The sequence below is a fragment of the Parus major genome, chromosome 13 (genome assembly GCF_001522545.3).
Source record: "Parus major isolate Abel chromosome 13, Parus_major1.1, whole genome shotgun sequence".
NCBI classification, from domain to species: Eukaryota; Metazoa; Chordata; class Aves; order Passeriformes; family Paridae; genus Parus; species Parus major.
In genome coordinates, this window is record NC_031782.1 from 9,366,343 (window position 1) to 9,392,981 (window position 26,639).

The 26,639-nt window shown below is 48.1% G+C and overlaps 1 protein-coding gene across 2 annotated transcripts in view; it reads right to left on the reverse strand.

The window, feature by feature from the left end:
• Positions 1 to 1,132: 1,132 nt before the first annotated feature.
• JADE2 (jade family PHD finger 2) overlaps positions 1,133 to 26,639 on the reverse strand; it is a 69,071-nt gene continuing 43,564 nt past the window's right edge. Inside the window, exons 6-12 of one of the 2 annotated variants that reach the window (XM_015641910.2) lie at positions 25,958 to 26,169; positions 22,104 to 22,271; positions 21,501 to 21,617; positions 15,556 to 16,017; positions 11,967 to 12,084; positions 7,942 to 8,070; positions 1,133 to 5,700 (exon numbers count right to left, since the gene is read on the reverse strand). In XM_015641910.2, coding sequence (XP_015497396.1) covers positions 4,838 to 5,700; positions 7,942 to 8,070; positions 11,967 to 12,084; positions 15,556 to 16,017; positions 21,501 to 21,617; positions 22,104 to 22,271; positions 25,958 to 26,169 — 2,069 coding nt within the window. In that variant the 3' untranslated portion in view covers positions 1,133 to 4,837. The remainder of the gene's footprint in view (positions 5,701 to 7,941; positions 8,071 to 11,966; positions 12,085 to 15,555; positions 16,018 to 21,500; positions 21,618 to 22,103; positions 22,272 to 25,957; positions 26,170 to 26,639) is intronic. The other variant, XM_015641911.2, reaches the window with a different exon arrangement.

Here is a 26,639-nt window from a genome sequence, read left to right on the forward strand (position 1 = left end):
GACAGGTTCATGCACATTGCTGTGGACATCACACCTGCACGAAGGGGCTCTGGGGACTCGACTGGAGTTTGAGTTCATCACTGGGGTGCCTGGAGAGCTGTGAGCAAGAACACAGCCCAGTAAAAAATCCTTACTTTGCAATAAACCAATGCTTTGCCTTTTCATTGAAGAGCTAAATGTAAGGCCATGGTAGTTGTCTCCACCCCCCAGAATCCCCATCTCAGATGAATGGTTTTGCTCTGTCTTTACTGTGCCCCATGACCTGATTAATCACGTCAGCAACAAATTGAACCAAGTACATCTACTAAATAGCTCATTTTCCTTCAGCAGCTTGGACACTTGGGCGATTTTACAGAAGAAAAATGTGCCAGTAAAAGCCAAAAAAAGGTAGAAGAAAAGAGCCATTGCTTGATGAGTCAAATATTTACTGAAGCAAGGCAGCACCCTTGCCTGTGGCCTCCAAACCAGCCAAGCATGCACAAGATGTGGATCCCATTCAAGTTTTTAAAGCTGTGTGATGAGCCCTGTGGAGGGTCAGGCCATCACCAACAATTCTGTATCAGCAATCACAGAATGGAAGTGACCTTAGAGACCATTTAGTTCCATGGCCACTCACTACATAGTGCTGGTTGGTATCAGCAGGGTACAAGGAGTGTCTTACAAACAGGAACACATTGCTGGAGTATTTTGGATTTCACAGCTTGCTTTTGCTTCCATGAATAGCAAATCTAGCAGTCTATTTCTCTGCCTGTTAAACTAGTTCCTGGTGCAAGAAGCTGTTCCTCTGAGCATCCTGTCTCACAGCAGGACTTCCTCTGTGGGCTTTGCTCCAAATTTGCAAAACAAGACTTAAATCTCCACGAGAAAGGCAGCTACCTTGAATTACAGAAATTTTCAGGCAGGGGGAACTTTGTGAACATCCTCTTGCTTGGGCTTGCCCATCCAGCTGTGCCAAACATCTCCAGCTGTGTTTCCCTAGAGCTGGCTAAGATTTGGCAATGGAAATGCAATGGAAGTTCAAAAATTTGCTACTCACAGGCAGAGTGGATGCAACAGGAGGGCTGGACCAGCCCTGCATCCCCACAGAGCTGCATCCCTGGGATGAGTTTTCTCTCACTACACCAACACGAGGTACACAGAAAACACTGCTTTATTGACTGCATTTGCCAACACATTGAGGAATGCAAAGGGTTTTTTTTTCATAAGCAATGGGCCATGGTCCCAATGTGTATTAAAGCATACACTGTATCTAAACAGGATGAAAATAATGGCAGACAGAGCTATTCCAAGGCAACACAAATAGCATGCATAATACAGTCTCACACAGAACAAGTTTGATAACATTATATTGCTTTAAGAATTAACTAACATGGAAAATGTACAAAAAGGAGAAATAGGTTTTTGCATTAATGAAAAATACATTTTTTTTTCTCTACAAAGGAATTTCTAATACAAGAAAATAAATATTGCAACATAAGCCAAAAATAATTTAAAATTGCTCTTTTCAATATATTTTCAATATTTCTCTTTTGTATTAACAAATGGCACATCACGTTCTTTGAAACAAAGAAAACAGAAGGGTTTCTCCTCCTGTGACATTCATATCATTTCCTGTAACTGATGTGAAGTGGGTTGTTTTGAATGTGGAATGCTGCAAACTGCAGGGGATTTCCTTAAAGAACAACCAAACCTCATGCCCTGCACTGTAGCAGCATCTTCCTGCAGCCTGCATCCAGCCTGGCTCCATTCTGCATCCAGCCTTGGGGCGAGCTCCATGGGACAGCAGGCATCCTAACCCCATAAAATAGGTGCAAGTGAAAAAAAAATAACAAACAAACCCAATAATAATAATAATAATAATAATTTAAAAAATATCAAAATATGGGTGTAGGGAAAATGGGAGTGTGGAATGGGAGCTGTCCTGGGGAAAGTCCCTCAACCATCACGGCTGGGGCTGGTGTGGGGCCGTGCTCCATCAGGGAATGATGCTTTCTGCATCCTCATTGCAACAGTGGCTGTTCCACCAAGGAAACAGGTGCTCTAACAGTGCAAATGTAGATTCCTGCAGTTTATACATCTTAAAAGATAACATTTCTGTACTAAAATAAACCTTTTTTTTTTTCTTCTCTTTCTATTCATTTCAAAATACATTTACATTAACATCAAAAATATTTTCCTTGTGCATTTTCTCTCCAGAACACCAGACTCTCCTGCTCCAAGGATGCTCCAGGCAGAGGATGCTCTGGGGTGGCTGCAGCTGTCCTGCCATGGTCCAGCCCTTGCTCAACCCCACAGCTCACCAATGAGCCCGTTTCCTCCTTTCTATTCCTGCCATCCCATTCTTCTCCCTGTGCCCCACCAGCTCCCTTAGCTTTTCCCCCATCTCCTGATGCAAAACATGATGCCTGATGTTTTGGGAGTGTTTCAACTGTGCCCAGTGCTGGAGGTGCCAGGTCAGTTGTTCTTTAAAGTTTCCCCCTTTTTGCTTTCCTGTACTGAGAAAACAAGTAGTGCAGAAGCTGATGAATGGAACTGTGTACAGTGAAATTTGTGGATTCCTTTTTTATAACCATAATTGAGTGAAGCACACGGAAGCAAGACTCATTAAAAGGCAGCATATTGATTATTGTTATGACTCGTATACTAGGATACTGGAGCTAAAGCTAGCAAGCCTGATAAGATAAACTAAGTCCTATTTACTGTATTTAACATTATCTGAACATACTGAGCCTTAATTAATGAGCAGATTTTCATTTCCAACCTCAATGGATTATGCTAATTTATAACAAAGGTGGTTCCTGTTTTGTTGGTATTTTGCTGTTTTTCTGTTTTCTTTTTTTTTCTTTTTTTTTTTTTTCACTAATAAAACATTGTCACATTTTTCCCATCTGAGGAAGATTCCTTCCCAGGCACAGTCAGTCTCAGCCAGGTGAGTGTTTGGCTTAGGCAGGGCTGGGCATCCCACCCAAAGGCCCCACCAGTTGCCGTGTCTGGGATCAGCTGGGCTGTCATCGCTGATCTTTGCTGCAATTTTATCAATAATAAGGACTTTGGAAGGCTGATAAAGATGATGATCTACTCTAAAACATGAATCAAAATAGTCTCAGAGTTTCAAAAAAGAAAGCTCACAGTGAAATGAGCAAAAAGCATTGGAAACCAAAATGGCAGGATGCGGTCTTGGAGCAGCAGCATCCCTCGGAGCAAGCTTGGAACCTAACGCCGCAGCAGTGTGGTATGAGTGTGTCTTTAGTCCTTGGTTGCTAAATAACTTCCAATTTTTTTTTTCATAATGACAAGTTTCCGGTTTCTGTGCTGCTTGACTGTCAAAATATTTCTTTGGCATCCACAAAATTCTTTGACTGATTGGTTTGACAATTGCAAGGTTTTTTTGTTCAGTGATGGGTTTAACCGGTTGCAGAAGTGTCCCAGGTTTGGGTTGGTTTTGTGGTTTTTTTTTTTTAAGTTTTTTTTTTTAAACATTTTTTATTTTTAAAAAACAACAACAACAAAAGTTTCAGTGAATTCCTTTTTTGTTTTTGTTCCCTGAGCTCACACTGGGGTCACTCCAATAAAACACGTAGCATGACTTAACTGTGACCTTTGAAGCCAAAACCGAAGTAATGGTGCAATTAAGTGCAAACATGGAAATTCGCCTGACTTATAGGTAACATGGGCTTTTAAACAACATTTAAGGCTTACTGGGGACATTTTATGCATTAAATTATTGTAATATTTATGTCAGCTTCTGTGAATCACCCCTCCACAACGAGTCAACAGCTTGTAACCAGGATTTAAGGTAATAAAAAATAAACCAAACCACAAACCAAAACAAAGGATGGAGAGGAATAAATTCACCATTTCCATTGTAGCATTTAGTGGTGGTGGCAAGGGCTGCTATTTCCCCTCAGTGATGGCACATTTGGCCTTGGGGCCATAGTTTTGGTTTGCAAGGGGGATTTCATATGTGCTGCCCTGGCATGGTGGGACCATGGCAGCATTGGAGAGAAACATGGGCAAAAAATTGCTCAACCTCCCAGGTTACACCAACCCTCACTCCCCACAGTGGTTTTAAAGGACACTTTCCTCTTCCATCCTGCCCCACATTTCCATTTTCCACTTGCTGATCCATTCACCTGAGTAAATCACTTCAGTGTTTCTAAGAACCTCAGTGGGGGCATGGATGGGGAGGACTCCTGCATCCTGGCCCCTGAATGGATCCCAACCCATGGGAATGGAAAGATGATGGGAAAAATAATGACCAAGGGTTGTTTTTTTTCCCAAGAAACAGAAATGTAACATTTCTCTCTTCCACCCCAAGCGTTTTCCTCCAACAAGCTTTTTGTGCTTTAGTCATTATTTATTTTAGAATCGCTTATTTCGCCTCGTTCTCTCTGCACACACAGGTGGGAATTTCCCCTCCCACTGGCCACTGCCGGACCCCTCTACTCGCTCCCTGCTCTGAGGGCAACCGTCCCAGGCAGAAATCTGCCCCTCATTAAATAATGCCCATTAATTGAACTGTCATCCCTGCAGAAAGCACGGGTACCGGCACCCACCACCCTCTGCACCCTTGACATCGGTCCTGGCAGGTGCCAGCTCACGTTCCCAGGAAGTGGGGTCTGGCAGGGAGCCGGGGAGGGACCACTGCTGTCACAGTCATCGATGTCGGTGAAGCTGAAGCTGTATCTCAGGCGTATCGAGAAGAGAAAGACAACAGTGCAGAATTTCCAACTATATACACATATTAAAAACCCCCCTCGCTGTGATACCAGGCAGAAATCGGACATGGCAGTTGGAACTGGGTTGAGGCCTCATCGAGCCAGCGTGATCAGAGGAGTTAGGACGCCAGGATGCTCATCCTGACAATGTCCTCGCCGGCCGCGTCCAGCTGGCCCCGCTGCGCCCGGCCGCTGCGGGACTCCCCGTCCGAGTCGCTCATCTCGGCGTCGGAGAAGTATCCGTCCGTGTCGGCGTCGAAGCGACGCAGGGGAGCTCCGCCAGCGCCATCGGCCTTGGGGGGCTGCGAGCGCCGCGTCCCCCGGCTCTCCTTTGGTAATTTAAACCTCACGATGGTTTTGGGGCTACCTATGGAGTCAGGCACTTTGGCTGCGGGGCTGGGCTGCGTCTGAGCGCAGCGCGGCGTCTCCTCCTCCTCCTCCTCATCCTTGCTGACGCAGCCCCGTGTCCCAGCGGGGGGATGAGGCTCGCTGGCTTTCTGGAGAGAGCCCTTCTTGGCCACCTTTTTGGCCTCTCCCGTCCCTTTGCGGTCTGTGGGAAGCTTTGCTGCCCCTTTTTCCAGCTTGCTCGGTCTGGAATCCAGAGCGAAGGGCTTGGCGGGATCATCCGACAAGTTGCTGGCATTGTTAGTCCAGGGCTCTGAGCCCTCTGGGTGGCCCCCACCCACTGCAGAGGGGTTGCTCCTTGGCAGCTTTTTCTTAGTGTTCGTTCTCGTTCTGCTTTTCACTTTCTTTGTGGTCTCACTCTGCCTGAATGGGGACCTGAGGGAATGGTCCATCATGAAGCTCAGCAAGGTCTCCTCATCCTGGAGAAGCTCCTCGGAGAGGCCAGGGGTGCTGTCCTCATGGTGGGCGTTGTTGAGTGACCACTCGCTCATTGCCATGTTCTCCGCGGTGATCTGCACCGACTGTGCCAACCAGCTGTTGAAGAAGGTCCCATCGATGGGGAAGGAGGTTGACAAGCCTGGGAAAAACAAGAGTGGAAGATTGCTTCAGAAGCCAGGAACAGCCATGCTGCCCTCTGTCACCACCACCACCAACTCCACCAGAACTCCCTGGAGGAACACTTGAGAGAGCAAGTGTAACGCACCACACTGGACACAGGGCAGGGTTTACTCCAGCACTAGTGCTGAACTTGGGGTTCACTGAGGTCACAGTACAAATACCCAAGCAGTCCCTCACATCCAACTCTCCACAAACCTCCCTGAATCCAAACCAAGCTTTTTCCTCCAGTGAAGATGACAAGCAATGAATGACACATCCCAGCACAGGTGGAAACGTTCTCGTGCAATGGCAGAAGACAAACAATTCAAGTGTAAGTTAAAAAATATGGTGACAGAGCAGGACTTGTGCCCAAACAAGGGATGACAGGTTCCCCAGGAAGCAGCTGCTGCCAGGCCACTACCAGAGCCAAGCAGCCAGCATGGTGATGGGACTACTGCTACATCTGCAGGTCTGAGAACATCTCAAAAGGTGTGGAAACTGAAGAAGAGGAGCAGAGATAAAGGCTGGAATGGAAAAAGCTGAAAATTTTCCTGATAATGATCATTGAGAGCAGGAGAGAGCACTGTGGGCTGGACTAATTGTGTCCAATTAGCAATGGGAAAGGTGCACACCTACACAGAGAGAGTTTTAATCTCTGAAACAGAAACCCACAGGTTCAACATCTGAGTTGGTTTAATGGATGGAGGAAAAATGAGGTTTGATTTGGATTTCAGGAAGAGCTTTCCTTTGAAACAGTCAGTCTAGCAATAGAGAGAGAAAGAGTAGTGGCTTGGGCAAGGTGAGTCGTGCTCACAATGTTTGCTGGTAGCAGTGACAGCTTTACATCACCCTCACCTGTGAGCAGCAACACAGGCTGTGACCCTGCACCTCACCACGGCCCTTTTTGGAGAAGAAAGCACCCCACCCTGTCACCAGCCCAAGGCACAGAAGGTGAAGCAGAAGCAAGGATGAACTTAGGGCATTGTGTGGTACCCAAATACTGAAAAGCCCAAGTTCTGTGGGCAAGGGCACTGCCCAGCTCACCCTCCCCAGCTCTTCTCTGATGACAGCTGCCCTAAGGGATGCTTCAAACCCTTCACAGAATTTAGGAGGTTACAAGAACTTGGTGAAGCTTTGGGTCAAGTTGCCTGGTTTCCCAAGCTCACAGCCATTCAGATTTTCTCTGAGAATCACCAGCCTCTCTTGTTTGCTGGAATTTGCCCCAGTAAATCCAAAACTTCTTTAGCAAAGAACAGAACAGAGACAGAATGAGTGCAAAAGCCCCATTTCCAAAGGTCCTAAAACCCAACAGCTCTGAGATAACCAGAAAGCAGTGTAGTCAGGTGAGCAATGTGCAATGCAGAGCAAGGCAGGGTGGGTTCCAGACTGCCAGACCTCCCACAGAAATGCTCTGTACCCCTTGGAGGGTTTAGCAGCATCTCCAGACTACCTGAGAGCCTCACAGTACCAGTGCTCCCCTGTGTGGCAGCTAGGCACACACTGACTCATCACCTTCTGCCTCTGCTGGTAGAGGTGGCAGCACCAGAGGAAGTCAAACAACAACCCAATTCCATGTAAAAACCATATGCAGTTGTCAAGGACCTTGTCCAAAACAACCTTTTTTGTTCTGTTTCCTTTTCTTCCCCAAGCCCTGCCTGCTGCTGTAGCTGATGGGGATGAACTGGAGGTGATTGAAGCAACTGTGGGGTCAGGCTCCTCCCTCTTGAGCAAATTCAAGAGATGGGAGCACTTTGTGCCTGACTCCTGGATGTTCCTGCATCAGTGGCACAACCAGCACAGCCATATGTGCCACGGACAGGACATGAAACCTCAGAGCCCACGTGCTGTACTCACTGTCACTGCACAGCACAGAAGGCACAGGGGAGCAGCCCTACCATGGGATGGGTAAGTCTGATTTTATCACCTGAAAGCGAAATCCTGCTCCAGCAGCACATCACAGGTTTTGTAACACATTCTTCCAATCCTGGAGCTACAGGGGGGAATTTTGAATCCCCTGCCCTTCCAGTGAACATGTTCCTGACCCAGTCCCTCTAGTAGGACCTGGATAATTCAGGTTGATTCCCACAAAGGAGAGATGGAAGGTGTAACTCCACCATGTTCCATGCAGGAGGGATCAGGGGCTGGGACTCTTAACCCTGCTCCCCAAAACAGGGAGCCTCCAGCATCGCGGGTCAGCTCTGCGCCATAAAATCAGACTTACCCAGTTGTCCCAAAACAGTTTCGTTGACCGATTTCCTTTTCTCTGTCTTCTCAGGACTACTTTTTCTACCATCTCTTCCTTTCCTTCTTGGGTCACTTTTCTTACCCCTTGTCTTCTTCCCAGTTTGTTCTGGCATTTTTTAGGAAAAAAGGAAAACGTCGTGTGAGACGAGGCATCAGGGATGCTGTGGTGAGCAAGTTCCCCTGGGGCACACCCCTGCAGTGGAGACCTGCAGCAAACCAGCAACAACTCCAAGCCAAAGGGAGAACAGGGGCCATTCTTTGGCCAGCTGTGGGCTAAGGTCCCTACATGTTAAAATCTGAAATCTGTAGGTTACAAAAAAAGGAGATTTTAGCCTTGGAGAGGAGTGACCACAGGAGCAGCCCCACTGAAGGCAGGTGATTTGCTGGAGACGCTACAGCCACAGACCTGGGCCAGGACTTTGGGGTGATGATCCACTAGGGAGCAACCCCAAATCCTGCTCAGACACCTTGCAAGAGCCATGGTGACCTACAAACCTGGTGCTGTGTCACCCATCACCAACAAGAGCATCTCCAGGAAGGGATTCAGCTGCACAGCCAGCCTGACAGAGCAGCAGTTTTAAAGCCAGCCTTGATTTGACCTTTCGGCAAAACTGCAGAAGTGAAAAAAACCCAAAGTGATATAGGTACATGAAGTAGAAAAGATGACTAGGATTGCCTATGGAAAGGTAGGGATCTAACTCTTAGCTATACAGACATTCAGCTAAAAATTAGCATTTCCTAAATGGCTTTGAACTTCTACTGGATTTATTCCTCTTGGGTAAACAGGACAAATACCATATAAAAGTACAACTTGTATTGCCAAGTAAAATACTTCCAACAGTTTTTACTTACTCCATTAGTCCATCCTCCCCTAGAAGTCCATGCTAAAACTCCTATTGATTTTCAGAGAGGGAAGGATATTGCCCTTAAACCAAAATGTGAGTGGCTCATAGAAGCGGAGGTGCCACAAGCAGTTTTTCAGAGTCTGGCCCATAGGCTAAACAATGATCTTAAGGAAGGAATCAGTTTACTGTGTCAGCCAGCAGCAAATCCTCAGCAGAGAGGCCATGAGGTGCACAGGTCAGAGGGAATAACCTCAGCTCTCCCCCTGTGGCAGCAGTGGAAATGTACCAGGCAAGCAGGGGAGAGAATTTGCATTGCACCTGCCTGAGCCTGAATTAACAGAGGATTTACAGTCCTGGAGCTGCCAGCCAGGAACCCCTTCTGACCAAAGAACTTACAGGAAGAAAGAAATGAAAAAGCAAATTTGGTATTCGCTACGTTCCTGCCAAGTAATGGGAGGAAGGCAGACACATTTTTCACTTCGCTTACAAAATCAAAATCTAACTTTGTTTAGACAGCACAACGGGGCTAAAGAGAAACCCGAGCAGCACTTTTTGAAGAGGAACCTGTCAAAATAGTAGCCATGTTTCAAAGCCAGACAGTGTTTGCTTTCCACTCTGTGCAAGAAAAATACAGGGAAGAGAGGAAGGTTCATTTTACATGGGCAGTTCTCACTGATTTTATTAAGAATCTCCTGCTTAAATGATCATTTGACAGCAGGAAAAATAAACCCCTCCTGTTCTGAGTTTTGTGTGGGAGCTGGTCCAAAAAAACCTTTGTGCCAAAACCATCTTTGGAACAACCCCAGCAGATCTTGGTCGATGGCTACTGTAACAGCAGTTAAAAACTGGCCTCATCCTGGTGAAATAATGGAGACATTTTCCTTCCTCCTAGGATCCCCAGGTATGGAGAGCATCTGGTCTGGAGCTTTGGGGGAGGATGCTAACAGAACCATCCCCCACTTCCCAACCAGTACGTGCTTTGTAATGCTGCAAAAGGCAGCAGTGAGTTGTCCAAAGCTTGGGTTCCATTGGATGCTGAGTATCTGCAGCTCCTGGTGTGGTCACTTGGCAAGGGAACTCCTCCTGAGCTCAGGACACTCTACGGACTGATGCCGAAAGGCACTCGGGTCCCTCATGTCCCCCTGGCACGGGATGCCCAAACCACCTTTAGATGCCAGGACCAAATTCCTGGAGTTGGGCTGTTTCCCTGGCAGCAGGGACTGACAGGAGCTGGGTCCCAGAGGAAGCAGTCAGTCCCTGCTCAGGCTCAACCAATAAGTCTGTCCCAGGAGAGAAAAGCAGCTCAGCTCAGTTGGTTCAGAGTGGAAAGTGCAAGCACCAGCCAGGTAGGGCAGGAGAGAAGACAAATCTGCATCACAGGGTCTGAAGTCATCCCTGCACACCAATCCTAGCCACCCTCCCACTGTGGGTTTGTCTCTGATCACTCACCTTTAGGCAGAACAAACATCATGGGAACAGCAGCCATGCTTTTCTCAAGTACACCCATAACATTTTTGGGAAGGGCAATTGCAAAGCACCAGCACTGGGGTGTGCAGACAACCCCAAAACACCGTCAGCAGAGCCTCAACACAGCTCCCCATCACTGGCTGGCACCTGCACCCCACTGGTGAAGCTCCCAGCTCACCTACTCCAGCTCTCCCTGGGAGGAATTCCTGGCTTCCATCCCACTGCTACATCAGAGAGACACGTACCCCCAAGGCACTTTGGGGAACACAGGTCCCCAGGGGCATTTCCAGCTATCTAACACCTTGTCTACAAGAGAGGTGAGCTTAAAAACACATCCTGGCAAACTACCCTGTGCCTATCTCCTTCTGAAAGCACCAAATGCTGGGCTGGGTTTGCCCAGCTGAACTGAAGAGCATCCTTAAGTCCTCTGTGATGCCTCCAAAACCCACAAAACCTGGCAGTGACAGCCCATGGCAGGTGGTGCTCCTGGCAAGGAGATCCTGGCAAGGACACTGCTGGCTGGGGCGGTGAGGTGGGGGTCCAGGAGTAACATGCACACAATAATCTGGGTACCAGGGCATGGATGTGCAATGTGGGGTCTCCAGTTGGTGAGAACCATTTGTGTGTGATCAGGCTGGTGAGCTGTACCTCCAGTCCAGTAAAGATGTGTGCAGCAACACAGAGTATGACAGGGACTGGGATTTACAGGACCCACATCACCCCAGAGCAGACCCTGGGGTCCCAGCTGCTCCAGCACTGCCTGGCTTTGGCTATCAAGAGGAATTTGCATGGGCTTGAGTCACAGACATCTCAACATACACATTCCTCAGCCTCCAAAACTTCAGTCAAAGGAGACTTTTGTCAAGGAAAGCTCAGCCCAGACAGTTCCTGAAGAAACCCCAACCATGTGATGGCTTCAAACACAACTCCAAAGCCACAAACACAACAAGCGTCAGAAGCAGCTGCCAAAGCACCAGATGCTGCTGCTGGAAAAACTGTTCTGCAGCCACGGGGTCTGGTCTGCCCTGCCACTGGAGGCAAAGGAGGAGAAGGAGGAGGGAGCAGAAGCTGTGGGCTCTGGGACTGCTTGTGCAAAAGGAAAAAGAAGTAGGACAAAAGGAAACCAGCTTTACTTCAGCTCCTTAATAGAAGTTGGCAGCGGCTTTGCAGTCAGCAGCATGATCTCTGCTAATGGATATGTGAAGCAAGGAGCTGCAGCTGACCAGAGCTAAAGGAGCTGGTCTCCTGGAGCCACAGAACCCCCACCAGCAGCTTATCCCTTGACTCTTGACAGAATGCTCAAAGGCATCTGCAAAGAGCCTGAAGCAGGGCTTCCACCCTGTATCAGGGAGCCAGGTGCAGAGCAGCCCATGCCCAGGATGTGCCATCTCCTCCCAAGCAGTCCCAGGTCACAAAATACTGCCTTAGCATCCCCACCTAACAAATGCATGGTCCTGACTGATTTCCAGGAAGGGGAGGATCAAGAGGGATCTGTGAAAACAAATAGCTCCAGCACTCCAGTCACCCAGAGTCTGGCTTTATTGAGTGTTTCTGAGTCAATATATGAACTGTGCCAAAATAACATATCAGGGGAGGGGGCAGCTCTGGCTTCCCTGGTGAAGGGAGCTGGGGCACACAACTTGGCTTCAGTGGGGACAGTGTCTGTGAGAACGAGCTCTGTGGTACTGACCTGGGTAAAGATCTTTCTCAATAAGCTTCATCTGGAGATGGAAGATCTGCTCCTGCAGTTTACAAATGGTGTGTTTCATTTTCTCCCGTCTGGTCACCATGTAACAGAGATTTCTAACCTACAGAAACACAAGAAACAGTGTCTCATTTAGGCAGGGTCAAAGCAGGTCTCCTCAAATTGCGTTGCTCCTGTTGCCCAGGGAAATCCCCACTCCCTGGGATTCCATCCTTTTCACCTCACCATCATCTGCTGCACTCCTACCACGGCCCTTTGGGTAAGCCAGGGCTAGCAGTGAGGGCTCTTGATCCAAACTGTTATTCAAAGGTGTGATACATATGGGAGAAACCATGCAGAGAATCATCTCAAACCTAAATATCTGTCCTGGCTCCAACAGCCAGGACCCCATGGTGGGCAAGGAAGGCTGGCTGGCTTCTCCAGCACGGGCACTGGAAGTCTGGGAAGGGAAGATGCTTCAGAAGGAGCATTATAACATGCAAAAGTCCAGCACCAATCATCTGAGCATCGTGCTGAGTGCTTGGCCCAGCAGCTGCATCATGTACATGTTCTGTCACAACTGACACATGGCCACCTGCACAAAAAATGCCCAATTCTATGAAGCAGCTTGGTGCCCTGAGAAATGCACAGGTTCTTATCCACAAATTGCACCTTCTGCAGAGAGGGATAAACCCTCTTTCCACAGCCAGTGCAGGGAAGGGGCTGAGCTGGGATGGGGATGTCAGAGCCTCACAGAACTGCCCTAAAGCAGATACCAGGAAAAAACACAGAAAATACAGCAAAATACCCTGGTGGTGCTGACCCAGGTCAGCAGCTGGAGCAGCTCCTACCTCAAATCTGTCCCCTCCATATAGTTACTCACACTTGCTCCACATCTACCTGCAAGTCACTGGTGCCTTTTTTCCTTTTGCCCCAGTTCAAGAACTCTCATTAACCATGGCATTGGGGTTGGAAGAAGATGATTTTCTTTAAGGTCCCTTCCAACCCAACCCAACCCATTCTGTAATTATCTGAAGCTCTAAATACAAACAGCAAAGCACAAAATATAACCGCTCACGTGAGCCAGTGCAGCAGCAGCAGCTAAACCCTGCTGCTGATAAACACCCCCAGCAGCACAAGATGACAGAGCTATTGCTGATAACTCCTGGCACCTGGCCCTTGATGAGTTTCAGTGCCACGCTTTTGCCAGCCCCATGGAACGGTGCCTGGACAGCCAGGCTCTGGCACTGCTGCCACAATGGACATCAAGGCTTTTAGAGCAAGCAGAGGCTGGCTTTCAGCTGCAGAGCAGAAAATGCTGGCAGCTAACAGGATTTGACAGCATTTACTCAGCTTTCTGATGCTCTGAAAGAGCAAAGATTCCTGTAATACGGTAAGAAGGAGGTGGCCTGAATAGAGGAACGTGCACATGGGTATGTCCACACTCATGTGATCCTGATGTCTTCAATTCCCTCCCCTCCTCATGCACACACTCTTCTCTGCAGAGAGTATTTCCAGGCATGGGGGACTGTCCCAAAGTGGCCAAGAGCCTCTGAAACTTTCACAATGTCAGAGCAAGCCAGGACATCATCCCACGCTTACCTGGTATCTGTCAGCAAAGGCTGTGAGGGCAGCAGGACAACTGCAGCCAACCCCTCATACTTACATGTCTCACTTGTCACTTAAGGACAATTTGGGAATGTTTAGAAAAAAAAGGAGAAAAAGCTGCTCTTTTTTTTTTTTTGCTGTTGTTGAATCCCCTAGATGTAAATACAAGGCAGGGAGCTATATAGCATATTTTACTATGTTCTCTTTTTTTCTTTTTGGATTGGAGAAAACATCAAACTATTTCTTTATGAAGAAAACAACTGCTTCTGGCAACCTGAATCTCCAAGAGTTTGGCCATATCTCTTCTCTATGATTTTATATTCCTGGAAGAAAACATTAGCTTTGCTTAGAGACTGCTGGTATTTACCCACACTTACACAGCTCAACACCACCCAGTGCTGCTTCCTCAAGCCAAGTTTAGATGCTGGTGTGAAAGCCTGGAAACCACAGCTTTTTGTTAAAGCTAATTTGAACACCCAGTCCTTTGAAAAAGCTTTTTAAAAAAGGCAACGAGGGTTAAAAAAGGCCCTAGATAAAATGGGGGGACTGTATTAGGATTCCCAGGCAATAGCTTTAATTTGCTGACACTGAAATGCAGAAATGTCAGGGATTAAGAAATGCCAGAGGGAACCACCATCATTCTGCCTGTCCCCATGTCATCTGCTCTCTGCTTCTGCCTCCCCAGCTCCTGGATCCCTACAACATTATCAGCCCCAAAACCCCTTCTGCCAGATTAATTGCTGAAATTGCTAAAATCCAACATGACATCCTGTGGACACCCTCTGAAAACCTTCAGAGGCTTCCATCTCTGATCCCAATTTCATGTGATTCCTCACTATTTGCAAGTGAAACAGGGGGGCTGTGACCTGCCAGGTGCAGGACCAGATACCTGGGATGCTCTGGCCACAATTGGGTTTAAATCCATATCACCCATCTGAGCACTGGACTTTGATCCAGCTGGTGTTTATTGTTCCACTCTTGGAAGTAGAACAAACAAACAGCTCTTCCAGGGCCAGGCAGTGAAACCTGGCAGGGAGCTGCTAAGCAGAGGCTGAATGCTGATGGGCACACCCCACAAAGCCTGGAGGCGACTCTGGAAAACGAGAAATCTGGTAAAACACATAGTTTTGACACAAAGAAATCAAAGAGAAGCTGCTGTGAGCAAAGATGGTACCCAGGGATGCATGGTGGTTCAGTGCAGCTGGAAAAGCCAAGCTGGGAACAAGAGGAAGCAGCAGGAGGAAAAGGAGCCTGGCTTAGATTTACAATATAGAGCAGATGAGGGGAAAAAGTGAGTTGAACTTGTCACCCTCAGATCAGGCAGATGCAGCCTGTTGCTGGAGACCCACTAATGGTGGCACCCAGAAAGCTGCTCTGGAGGCTGCTGCTTCCTCTGCTGTGGTTGGGGGGATTCAAGGATGTCCTGCACCACTGGGAGCTGCAGGTGCCTGCATCCTCCATCTGCATCCTCTGGCCCAGCTCTGCCTCCACCAGCAGCTCCCTGAGGAGCTGACCCACTTTTGGCTGCAGCAGAGCAGGGGATGCCCAGTCCCACCAGGCCTGCTCTCACTCTGCCTTTCACACATCTTTGATGCTTAATAGAAGTAAATAACAGTGTGTTCCCAAGATTTGCTGCTGCAAAGCATCTGAGGGGCAGCACAGGATAATTTTGTGGTTTGAAACTACTTAGGAATAGTGGACATAAGCTGCAGCATCATCTGCCCCCCATCCACCCAGCCCTGCCAAGGCACCTCTCCCTGCAGACATTTTTTCTTTCTGAACCCCCAGCTGAGACCAATACTAACTTATTCCATCAGTGTCAGTGTTTTGGCAGGGATGATGTACACACACCGAGCACTGCTACGCTTCTGAATGAGGATCAAAGAACCAAACTGTCAGGGGAGTCAGACTGGGCTTTGCTGTCTGTGGGTGCCAGCAGCCCTGATGGAGCACATGGACACACAGCTGAAGGAGAAGCTGTACTCACCCTCTCCAGGTCTTGCCTGAGGTGCATGAAGAGCTTTAAGCGTCGGTAGAGAACATCCTGCTCTTGCTGAGCCAAGTTGTCCACTTCATCCGTTTTTGGTGTCAGCAGCGGTTTGTTGGAGTTTGCTTTCCTCTTCAGTTTCCAGTACTGGTAGACAAAATCCACCAGAGATTCACTTAAGTCAAGATTCTCTGCCACCTCTGAAGGTTTCACGAGCTCATAGAAGTCCTCCTCCAGCTGCTGGAGCTTCTGCTTCCGCAGCGTGACCTTCTCCAAGTCCAGCTGGGCTTGGTCGGGCTCTGTCCGTGTCTCCTCAGGCAACTTGGTGGCCCCAGTGCTGTGCTCAAGGCAGAAGGACTTGAACTTCACTTCATCATTGTCTGCAAGGATAGTCCGCATGTCGAGGTTGTGGTCGAAGGCGCAGGTGACGTGGAATGCGGTGACACAGGCTGGCATGGAGCACTGCAGGACAAGGACAGGGTTCAGGGCCAGGGCAAGGCACCATCACTGAGGGGACACTCACCAACAAAACAGGTGACAAGGACCTGCCACAAACCCAGGGAGACCATCAGGGTGACACCTGCCATGAAGTGATGGATGCTCCACAACAGGAGTTCCTGATGGAGGAACATCTTCACTGCCCCAGTCTCAGAGACCCAGGGGCCCAACACCACAAACACAAGCAGAAGAGCCCCAGGGTTCAAGAGGTGGCATTTTGCCACCTGACCTTCTTTAATCCACCTCTGTCATGGGCCCTGCTCATCTCTCACCTACCATAACCAGAAGCTTCCAACAGTTCTTCCAATGAGACATGTCAAAAGCCAAAGAACAGCACAGGCCAGTGGGGTGATCAGGACTGTCAGTGGATTTCTCCTGATGGAGAAATGCTCACCTGTATTTCACCCTCAAGCTATTCCCCCTCTGTTACTACATCTAAAGCCAATATGCCATTTTTGCTAGAAGCACATAGAACATGGCAAGGTTTAGGAGTGAACATGGGATCTAAGCAGCCAATGCTCCTAAACGCCTTCCTCCTCAGGAAATTACACAGCCACCAACTCGCTCCATTTAAAAAAGAAAGAAAAATGCAACTGGAGCAAAACATCACAAAATGAATGCTTTAGAACTTGTACAGTGGCTACAATGTTGTCAAAGTTAAATCAGATCGATTTTTTTAATGATTTCCCTGACTTACTTCAGGCTTAAATTACTTTGAATCCCACAGGCAAGAAATCTCAGCCTGGTGTCCCACAGAGGAACTCCCACCAGCCAGCACTATGCCTGTGTCCATGTCAGCACCTTCTCCCCCTCTACTCATTAACTGTTTTTAATGGCTCAAAGTGTAAGGTAATTATTTCAACCATAACCCATAAGAAATCAGTCTATTCCAGCTGCTAATGACCAGTTAAACTGCAATAATGAGACATTTTAAGTGGGCTATTACTGTAGGCACTACTTTGGCATTAATGGAAGAATTGCTCTTGTGGGCGATGAAGATGCACTTGTGGCCTGAATGACCAGGTGGAGGCATGTGAAATTTCCTAAATGTTGATGACAAACCATTTAGTTCTACTGGAGCTCTGCTACACCTTAATTCTCAAAAAGAAAAATATATTCTGGTAGGAGTTGAGGAACAGAAGTTTTACAGCTTTTTATCATCATCCCATCCATCAGCCCTGAATCCTGCCCAGGCACTCAGGGGTGAACTTTTGACATTGCTGTTTTTAGATATTTTCCTTTGACTTTTTTTATTAGTCTGCTGGTGCTCAAGAAGCTGCCAGGACCAAGAAAAGCATGGGCAAGCATTGTCCAAATCCTTCACTTCCAGAGCTCTCCAGGCCCTACTGCAAAGCCTCAGAGAGCAGTGGGAAGAGCTGGATGTATCAGCATGGCTCTGAGCAGCAATGCTGGGCACTAACTCCTGCAGGCACCACAAGCAAGTGGATTATGAACTCCAACACCGTGTTTATCCTGTTTAAAAATGGCCATTTGGTCCTAATTTCAGTCTGAAATTGTTCACAAAAATGTCTGGTAACTTGCAAAACTCAACTCCTTATGCTGTGCTGCTGGCACTGGCTTGGAGCCTGGCACTGTGAGGCACCCACTGATGCTCCCTGTGCCAGCCCAGGGCACTCAGCAGCACAGTGGGCACAGGGTGCCTGCCCTGCTACCCTGGCCATCCCCTGGGACAAGCCCTGTCACAGCCACACGTGTAGCTGAAGCACCAGCTCCATTCTCAAGTATTTATTTTTGGCAACGTAGGAGGGACAGAGGGAGCCCAGCCTGAACTGCAGCTTCCAGATTTACTCAAGGCAGGCAGTATATCACACACTGGCTTTTAAAGTGCACACAGTGCTGTCCCTTTCCCTTCTGTTTCTGCCATCAGTGCTAAAAACAGCATTAACAACACGCCCATGTCTTCTGCCAGGACAGAGTCCTGTTAACAGGAATGACCATCACTCCACCTTAGGAATAAAGCAAATCCAGTGACACTCATCCTGGATCTCTCTACTCCAACAGATGGCAAGCAACACTTGTCAGAAACCGTGCCCAAAATGCAAACAGAAAATAATTAGGCAGCTCAGCCGACAGGGTGACAAAGATACCTGGTCAACCACAGCCACTGAGGGACTCTGGACAAGCTAACAATAAAAATATATTGATCCATCCCAGAATGGCACTGGAATGGAGCCACTTGTGGCGGGAGGGAGGGATCTGCCACACAGAATAAACCAGGCTCAAAAGATGGGAGCAGTACCCACTTTGTTATCGATTGTGCTTCATTATCTTACAGCACCTTTCATTCAAGGATTTCAGCACACTTTGCTTATCCAGGCAAATCCATTCCCAAACAAAATTCTGAGAGAAAACTGCTCCAGAGATTAAACATGGGCTCTTAATTAGTTCTAAAATCATTCTTAATGGAAAGAAACAGAGAGGTGATTTTAGTTGCCAAGGACATTCAAACAGAAGTTTAGCTGCTTGCAGTGGTGCTCCACTGCAGTTTGGGTCTGAGGGGAAGGAAGTGGCTCCTCCAACAGACCTGAGAGGGAGCTCAGGAAGGAAAAATTAATTACCGGTGCTGAACACTGGCCAAGCCATCAGACACAACACTTCTGCATCCTTAAAAAACTACCATGTGATTTTTTGTGACCACATATGGTCTGGAGCCTGGTAGAGCTTAACTGATTTCAATTTTTAGGCAATTTCAGCCTCACAGACTCCTCAGAGTATGCAGGGCAAAAGATGGGACTGGGGATGGGACTGGGGCAGCATGGGCAACACACTCTGCTCTTATCCCTGAAGCCACACACTGCCTTTTCAGGACCACAGGCAGAAGACAGCTTGGGGAACCACCAGTTATCCCAGTGGATGAGCATGAGTGGCACTGCTTGCTTAATGGGAGTGGGTGGCAGTGAGCAGAGAAGTGATGATGAATGGGGGAGTGATGGAGGACATTCCCAAGGGCAAAATATGACAACAAAAAGAAAGCTGGAAGATGAGGACAGCAGAAGATTGTGCCCTTTGGAGAAGCTTGCCAGCAACCAAGAGAGCCCTGGCGTTCTGTGCTGCCTCGATGAGCTCTTCCAGTCACTGACACGTGAGGAGGAGGGAGTGGAGTCCGAAAAAAGCATGGTCAGGACTCAGGCTGCACCAGAGCCTGGCTCCTGGCACTCTCTTTTCCATCTCAGAAATGCAAACAAGAAAATTCCTCCTGCATTCTGAGCTGTCTGGCATCTCCTGATGTCTGACCACAAGAACCACCATGAAGTAATGACTTCCCCTTAACAGGAGTCAGGCAAAGGGTGTCTCCAAAGCTGCATCTCTGCACAGCATCAGGCAGTTTAGGCTTGGTTACAGTCACACCAAGTTACATCAGGCTCACAGCTCTGCACCAAAAAGCAGGGGTTGAGTTACATGCAGCAGCAAGGGCAAAGACATGGACAGCAGTGGGGAGCCCTTCCTTAGGCTTTTCTGAGTTTCTTTCCCTCTTGATGGTCAAATTTGGATGGGGAAAAACACCCCCACACACAGAGGTCCCTACAAAGATTTGCAGTGTGTGTCTCTGCAAATGTGGCTGAGGTGGGTGCTTTCTCAAGCTGCAGTGCTGCCTCTGAGATGCCCTGCTGGGATGACTGTCTTCTACTCCTCCAGCCCACCTCCCAGATTTCTGCCTCATAAAACCCTCTTGGAAAACCCCCTCCTGGAAGCAACTTCCTTCCTCCTGCAGACCTGCCCACCTCCAGCACCTGATTATTGCTGCCAGGCGCAAACATCCAGTGCTTTTGCAGAAAACAACATCCTCCTTTCAGAGCTGGGTCACAAACCCAAAATGCTGACAAGGGTAGATCCCACCTGTATAAACAGGTTCTAGCAAAAATATGCTCCATAAAATATGCTCCATAAACATAAGTTTTTGAAACAGAGCTCTGTACCATGGATGAGTACAGAGCGTATTTATTTACCTATGGGTGTTAATTTACCCCATAAATCCTTAAATAAAGGTACTGGCTGGTTTTTTTTTTCACTTCTCCCCCTTTTCCTTGAATCAAAACCATCCTGCACACAGCAGGGTGGCCTCAGTAAATGCCCCAGTGGCAATCTCATGAAGACTTATAAACCATAAGCTTCCAGGACAGCAAGGCTCCTGTTCCATCTCAGGTGACCTTTAATGCAAATCCATTCAGTCCCCGGGATCTCACAGCTCCCATGTCATGATGGCACTAAGAGGATGAAGCCTGAGAGACACTGAATTCTTTTTGATGCTGCCAAGCCTGTTTGCTTCCTTCCCTGCTGCTCTGTTCTTTGAAAGCAGTTGCCATTCTGACACAGTATCTCCATCTGGCAGGGTGAATAAGCACCCAGAGCCATCAAAAAAAAATGAGTCAATGTGACAGATTTAAAGAAGTATTGTGAGATTTCATTTCAAACTATGGGGATTACTTTTAAATAGCTGCCTTTAAAGTATTAAACCCAAGACAACAGCACAAATACAGCAGAGCCTGCAGAGCTCCTATCCCTGCTGTCCTTCTGCCACCAGCCAGCAGCTCCTGGTCCACGGTCACTGCTGCGAACACCGACCTCCACCGTGCAGCTCTTGCTGAGGTACTGAAGCTCATCACTTGGGATCAGGACACATCCCTAAATTTCTCTCAATTTTACAAAGCTTAATGGCTTTGGGACCACCAGGACATCACACTGGCCAAGCAGGTGGAAGGAGGGGGAATCATGGGGTTCAGCAGGGCTCCCCAAATGCCCTCACGACAAGAGTGCTGCATTTTGTATGGGAGCTTCTGCTCTGCTCCCCAAGAACAGAGATCGTGGTGTGGGAAGCTATGTCCCACTTTTGTCATAGAAAAACCTGGAGAATCCTGCTTTCTATCTGAAAAGAGAATGTCTGTCTCTCCTGTTGTGGGGAGGGCAGGCAATCAGGTATCTGCAGTGGTTTCCTTAGGTGTGGCAAAATAGAAAATGTGGAAATGTCATACATGGTAAGTACTTTATTTTCTGAGGCAGCAAGTCAGTGAGGACTATCCAACCCTTGTGCACCCTGATTTCCCCAAAACTGAAAGGCTGACCCCCCTCAGTTCTGTGAAATACTTGTGCTATATATCCCATGAGCATCTCACTTTCCTGGCAGCCTTAAAAAGCCCTTCTCCTGGAGGCTTCTGATCTAAACCAAGGTCATTTGCAGTCCCAGTAATTAGTGTCACTACAGCAACACCACCGTGTTATGCAAAGAAAGTTAATCTAGAGTTCTAGCACTCAGTGCATTAAATGATTGCAAACAACATCTGATGATGCCTGACAGGCTCTTGTCATTAAGTTTGCTCAGAACAGAAATAAGAGTCATTCAGACCATGTCCTTCAGCATCTCAAGACTCCAGTGGCTGATACAGGCACAATCCCCGAGGTCAGAGTTTCCTCAGTGCCAAGTTACATACCTGAATGCATGTCCCAGTGCACTCCTTGCAGAGGCTGCAGGACAAAGCCCATCTGCTTGCTGGGATATGTGAGATCTTCGTAATGGGTTCCATCTTTTCAGGACATCCAATGCTAACCTGGCAACAAGATAGAAGACGAGTTGTAAATATCAGCTACGGTCCCAAATTTCCTCCAAGGGGTGTCTGTGGCAGTCTGAATGAAGGATGGATTACATTTCTTATTCTTCAGGGTCAGTTGTAATTTGGGAAAAAACCCAAAACCAGAAACAAATCTGGATGACACAGAAGGAAAAATTTATGTTGGCTTTTCCCCTACATTAATTCCTCATCTGAGGTGTATCTCAGATGGGCATATGAAATTAGCTTTACTCTGCTCAAAGGTATGTTCCCCACCTCTGTGGCTTTGCACTCCAATTCCCTGCCCTCCCTTAACAGGGTGCCCCTTGGCTGCCAATTAAACACACGGCGTGAAAACTGCCTGGCATAGCTTGATAAGCCAAACTGTATTTGTTATTTACGCTGTTAACGAACACCCTTGGGCCAAGACCTGAAACCAGGACTGTGCCCACCCATGTGTCAGGAGGAGGCTGGAAAATGTCTTACTTCAGGTATCCATAAGGCACAGCTAACGTGGACCCATTTCGTCCCGCTCCGGGTGGGTTTGAGCGCTCCCCCCCTCTTGGGGCACAGCAGACACTTGGGCTGAACACCGAGGGCGCAGGTCCGGCACAGCCAGCTCCCAATGGGGACCTTCAGGATGCCATAGCACGCCTGTGGAGACATGAGGGACGAGGGTTAACCCAGCAGCCCAGGATGGACATCCTCCCAGACTGCCTCCATCACTCCCACCTTTCTCACTGCTACTGCATCCCAACAAACTGCAGACTCGACACAGCACGGACAGGGAGCTGAAGTCCTTCCTTACTGCCTTCCTTGTTTTCACATGCATGCTCATGGTGGATCAGTGTGTCCTGGGTTTTAATTAAAAGCTAAGTATAAAAAGGTGCTGTGCCTCTTCCAAGCACCTGCCTGGCTCCAGGCTTGGCGGGGCAGAGCCTCCACCAGCAGCAGCTCTGTGGTGCAGACATCTGCCCGCTCATATCCTGCCCGTTCCTGACCCACAATGACTTGGAAAAGTAAGAAATGCTATGCAGAGAAATCTTCTGAGGTCACTGAGGGCTGAAAAGCCACAAGCCCATGATTGAGAAAGTCGACCACACTGGTTACAGGCCCAGCACAGCCCAAAGGGGAAGCAAAAATAACTACAGAAAGGTAAAAAAGGGAAGCCAAGAGTCATGAATGTAAATGAGATGGGAGGAACCAAAAAGGATAGTAAGTCTTAAGGATGACACATATAAAGGGGGCACAGACAAGTCTCCAGCCAAGAGAGAACTGAAAGACCTGGGCTGCCCGTGGAGCTCCCTGACCTGCTGTGGTAACACAGGACACCGAGAAGCCACAGTGTTTCATAAATATTTCTCTTCTGTACTTGGGGAAGAGCCAAATGATAAGCCATATCACATAATGATAAATACTTTCCACTTCAACCATAATTTATGACTGTATTAAACAGCTACTACTAAAACTGGACAGTTTTTAACTGTCAGGTCCTGATAACTCCCACTTAAAGGGTTTTCAGAGGGCGACACACTGCCTTGGGCACTAACACAGGGCTGTGTCCCTATTTAAAGTGAGGAGATGTAATTAATTCTACATCTGGCTGCTCTGACATCCCTACAGAAGGTAAGCAGCCAGTGATGACATGGACTCCCAGCACTGGTGGCTGCAAATTGAGCCTGGGCATTCATCAGCTCCACTTCTTGAAGTTTACCCCCCAAAAAGAATAGCTTTTTCTCCTGCTGCTGCAGGTCATTGTCACTGCAAGTGACAGTGCTGTGGATGGGAAACTGGAACAGAGGGGGCACATGGAGATGTGTGAGCATGGCAAAAGTCAGCCATCAGTCTTCACTGGCTCAGAACAGACTACAACATGATTTTAGGTTGCCCCAAATCACAAATGGACTGATAGTGGTTTCCAAGTGGAAAAAGCCACTTTGTGAACAGATTATTGGGATAACAAGGAATTAAGAGAGGAAATATTATTGCTTCAAGTCTACACAGTTCAAAGGAGACTTACTGTGTTTCATAGTGCCTCCAAATCTGACAGATAAATCATTTCTGGAACATGTTTTATAAAACATGTGATTTAGTACCAGTCAAGAATCAGCCTGATATGTACTAGCAGCAGAATGAACTGGCAGACTCATCTCAAAATCCAGGGGAAAGCAGGAATTATGACCAGGTGCCCATCTCTAGCAGACTCTTAGATCTTGGTTATTTATTTCTAGTGATTTTAGAGCAGCTGAAGGTGCAATTCTGCTCCTGAGAAGAAAATACAGGGCTTCTGTCCCAGACAAGGTACAGCTCTAGAAACAAGGTGCATTATCAGCTGAACACACTCCTCCAAGTGCAGCACCAGAGGCAGAAGGTGCTCCAGAAACATGAAGCCAGAGGAATGCTGAGTAGGAGCAGCACAGCTATTTTTATTGCTGCATCTATCTGGGGTGCAACATCACTGAGAACAAGATGCCAAAAATCCAGGGAGGATGCCAAGCCATAGACAAGCTTGGTGTGGTCCATGGAAAAGAGGGCAGGTTCAGCCATGTGCCCACACCAGGGAAAGGGAATTCAGTGATGACAGGCCCATGGCATGGTGGCTGGAAACTGAAGGTGGATCATTCCCATGCTAAACAGAAATGTGATGTTGTCACTGTGAGAGCAATGAACTGTGATTTAGCAGCGGGTAACACAGTTCCACCTCGCTGACAATTTTAAAAGGACAACTGCATGTGCTTTCTAAAAGCTTGACTTTAGGAATTAATAGCAAGTCTCATGGCCTGTGTTATGCATATGGAGTGAGCACAACGATATCACCTGGCACCATGACCCACCACTGAGTGTCTTGAGCCCCTTGCTGATGGCATGCAGGAGGACAAGGCATGGCTCTGGTGAAGCCCATGGCACCAGCACCCATATGCTCGCAGGAAAGCATCATTCCCAGCAGGTTTTGGGATGTGGTGCTGGCAAAGGCACGGTGCAGGTTAGATAACCACGATGCCACGTAACACCCTGCACTGTGCCTCTGGACTTTGAGGCTTAGGGTGTAAATCGGGGCAGAGATTAAATCATGGGCATCTTATGGGCTGGCATAGGGCTTAGGGCTGGACTTTACTCCCTGCAAACAACTGAAAATCCCTCTTTTCCTTCAACAGCCTTGAAATCCAGACTGCTGTGTCCCCGTCTGCAGCAGTGGGGCTGCTGCTTGAAGTGGAGAACACACAGTGCCACAGCTCCCCCTGAGTCCCTGCTGTGGCTCATGCCAGCTCACAGCCTGACATTGCCACTTGGGCTTGTTAAAAAAGAACCCAAGACATAAAAAATACCCTGAACACAACCCTGAATCATTCTGGTATTTTGTGGAATCTGATTCACTGATGGAAACCATTCAAAACACCCACCTCCTACAGATATTTCCAGTGCTCTCCCACCTCCAGGAAGCACTGATGGAAAAGCTGCCCAAAAGATGAGCAAATGGCTCTTGTTAGAACTAAAAAAACCCAAAACCGTTCACACAGAGGCTGAAGCCCAGGTGCTGCTACTGCCATCCCATCACCACACAGCGCTTCCCCTTGAAGCACGGCCAGTAAAACCTCCCTGGGTCCACAAGGGACCCAGGACACTCTCATGTGGCTGCCTTCCCCTTGTCAAGGTTTCCCCAAAAGCAGGAGGCCCATAGACTCCCCCCAGCAAGAGCCTGAAGCATTTGCATTCAATTCTAAAAATAAAATTTATTTTCCTCCAGGCAGCAAAATAAAATGAAATCCCACGCTCACCCGGTGGGGAAGCTAGGACAGAAACCTCGCCATGTGAGACTGCAGTGCTGGAGCTGGAAGGTCCAACCACTCCCCAGATAAAGCAGAGGATGAGGAGGAAGCTGGGGGGGTCTGTGCAAACACAGGACTGCAGACCCACATCCCACCCAGCCACCAAGTCTTACACACACCTCTGGTCACCTGAGGGTGCTGAAGTTCCCAATGGATAATAAATGCAGTAAAGAGAAGTAAGCATATTAAAGGATGAGGGAGACATAAAATATCACAGAGACCAGAGAATAAGGAGGAAGGGACACTTCAACTTCTGGTTGTGTGTTTCTGTGGGCACTTATAGATGGTTGGGGCTAAAAAGGTAAGAAAAGCAGGTTTGCTGTCTGCTAGCTATCCAAGACCCCACTGCTATCCCCACACGTCTGGAGCTGCACTTGGGATCCACGAGGAAAGCTCAGAGGATCCAGCAGCCCAGAGGAAGGGATGGGTGGGGATGGGAGGAAGCCAGAGGAGGAGGGTACCCGAGGGTGATGAGCAGAGCCAAGCGCTGCCACCCCGCCCTCAGGGGCTCACCTGGTGCACGCAGACGTTGCACTTGTCACAAAACACCATCTCATTGCCATCCTCCCCCTCTGGCGAGCGGCACACGTCACACACCACATCCTCGTCGTACTCGATGCCCAAGCCCTCCTCGGTCTCGATGGCGATATTCATGTTCTCGTAGCACATGGTCTCCAGCTCCTCCAGCACTCGCTCCAGGGTGATCTCATCCAGCTCAGGCTTTTCTGCAAGGCAGAAGGCAGAGCATGAAGGCAAAGCCACCGATGCAGCTCCGGCACAGGCGCCCACCCACCTTCAGGGAGCGTTTTGCCAGGGGCTGAGCATTTCAGATGGCAACTCAAGAGGCAAATCCACAGCAACGGTAAAAGCGGCGATTCGGAAAACGGCTGCTCCTAACTTGGGATGCAGTCTATGTTTCATAGACAGTAACAAAATATTGCTGCTGGCTGAGAGGAAGGAAACCCATTCAGCTGAAGCAATGCGGATAATTGGGGCTGACAGTTTAAATGTTCAAGGAAACAAGTTTTGCAAAGATGCTTTCCACAGTGAGGGCTCAGACAAGCTTTGGCAACACAAAATCAGTGCTTTAATTGTTAAGACTGAAAATTGACCATTTTATGGCCAATTAAACGGAAATGTAAAACTGAAGCCAAAGGCAGAAACTGAGGATATATGAGGGGTTTTTTTGTGTTTG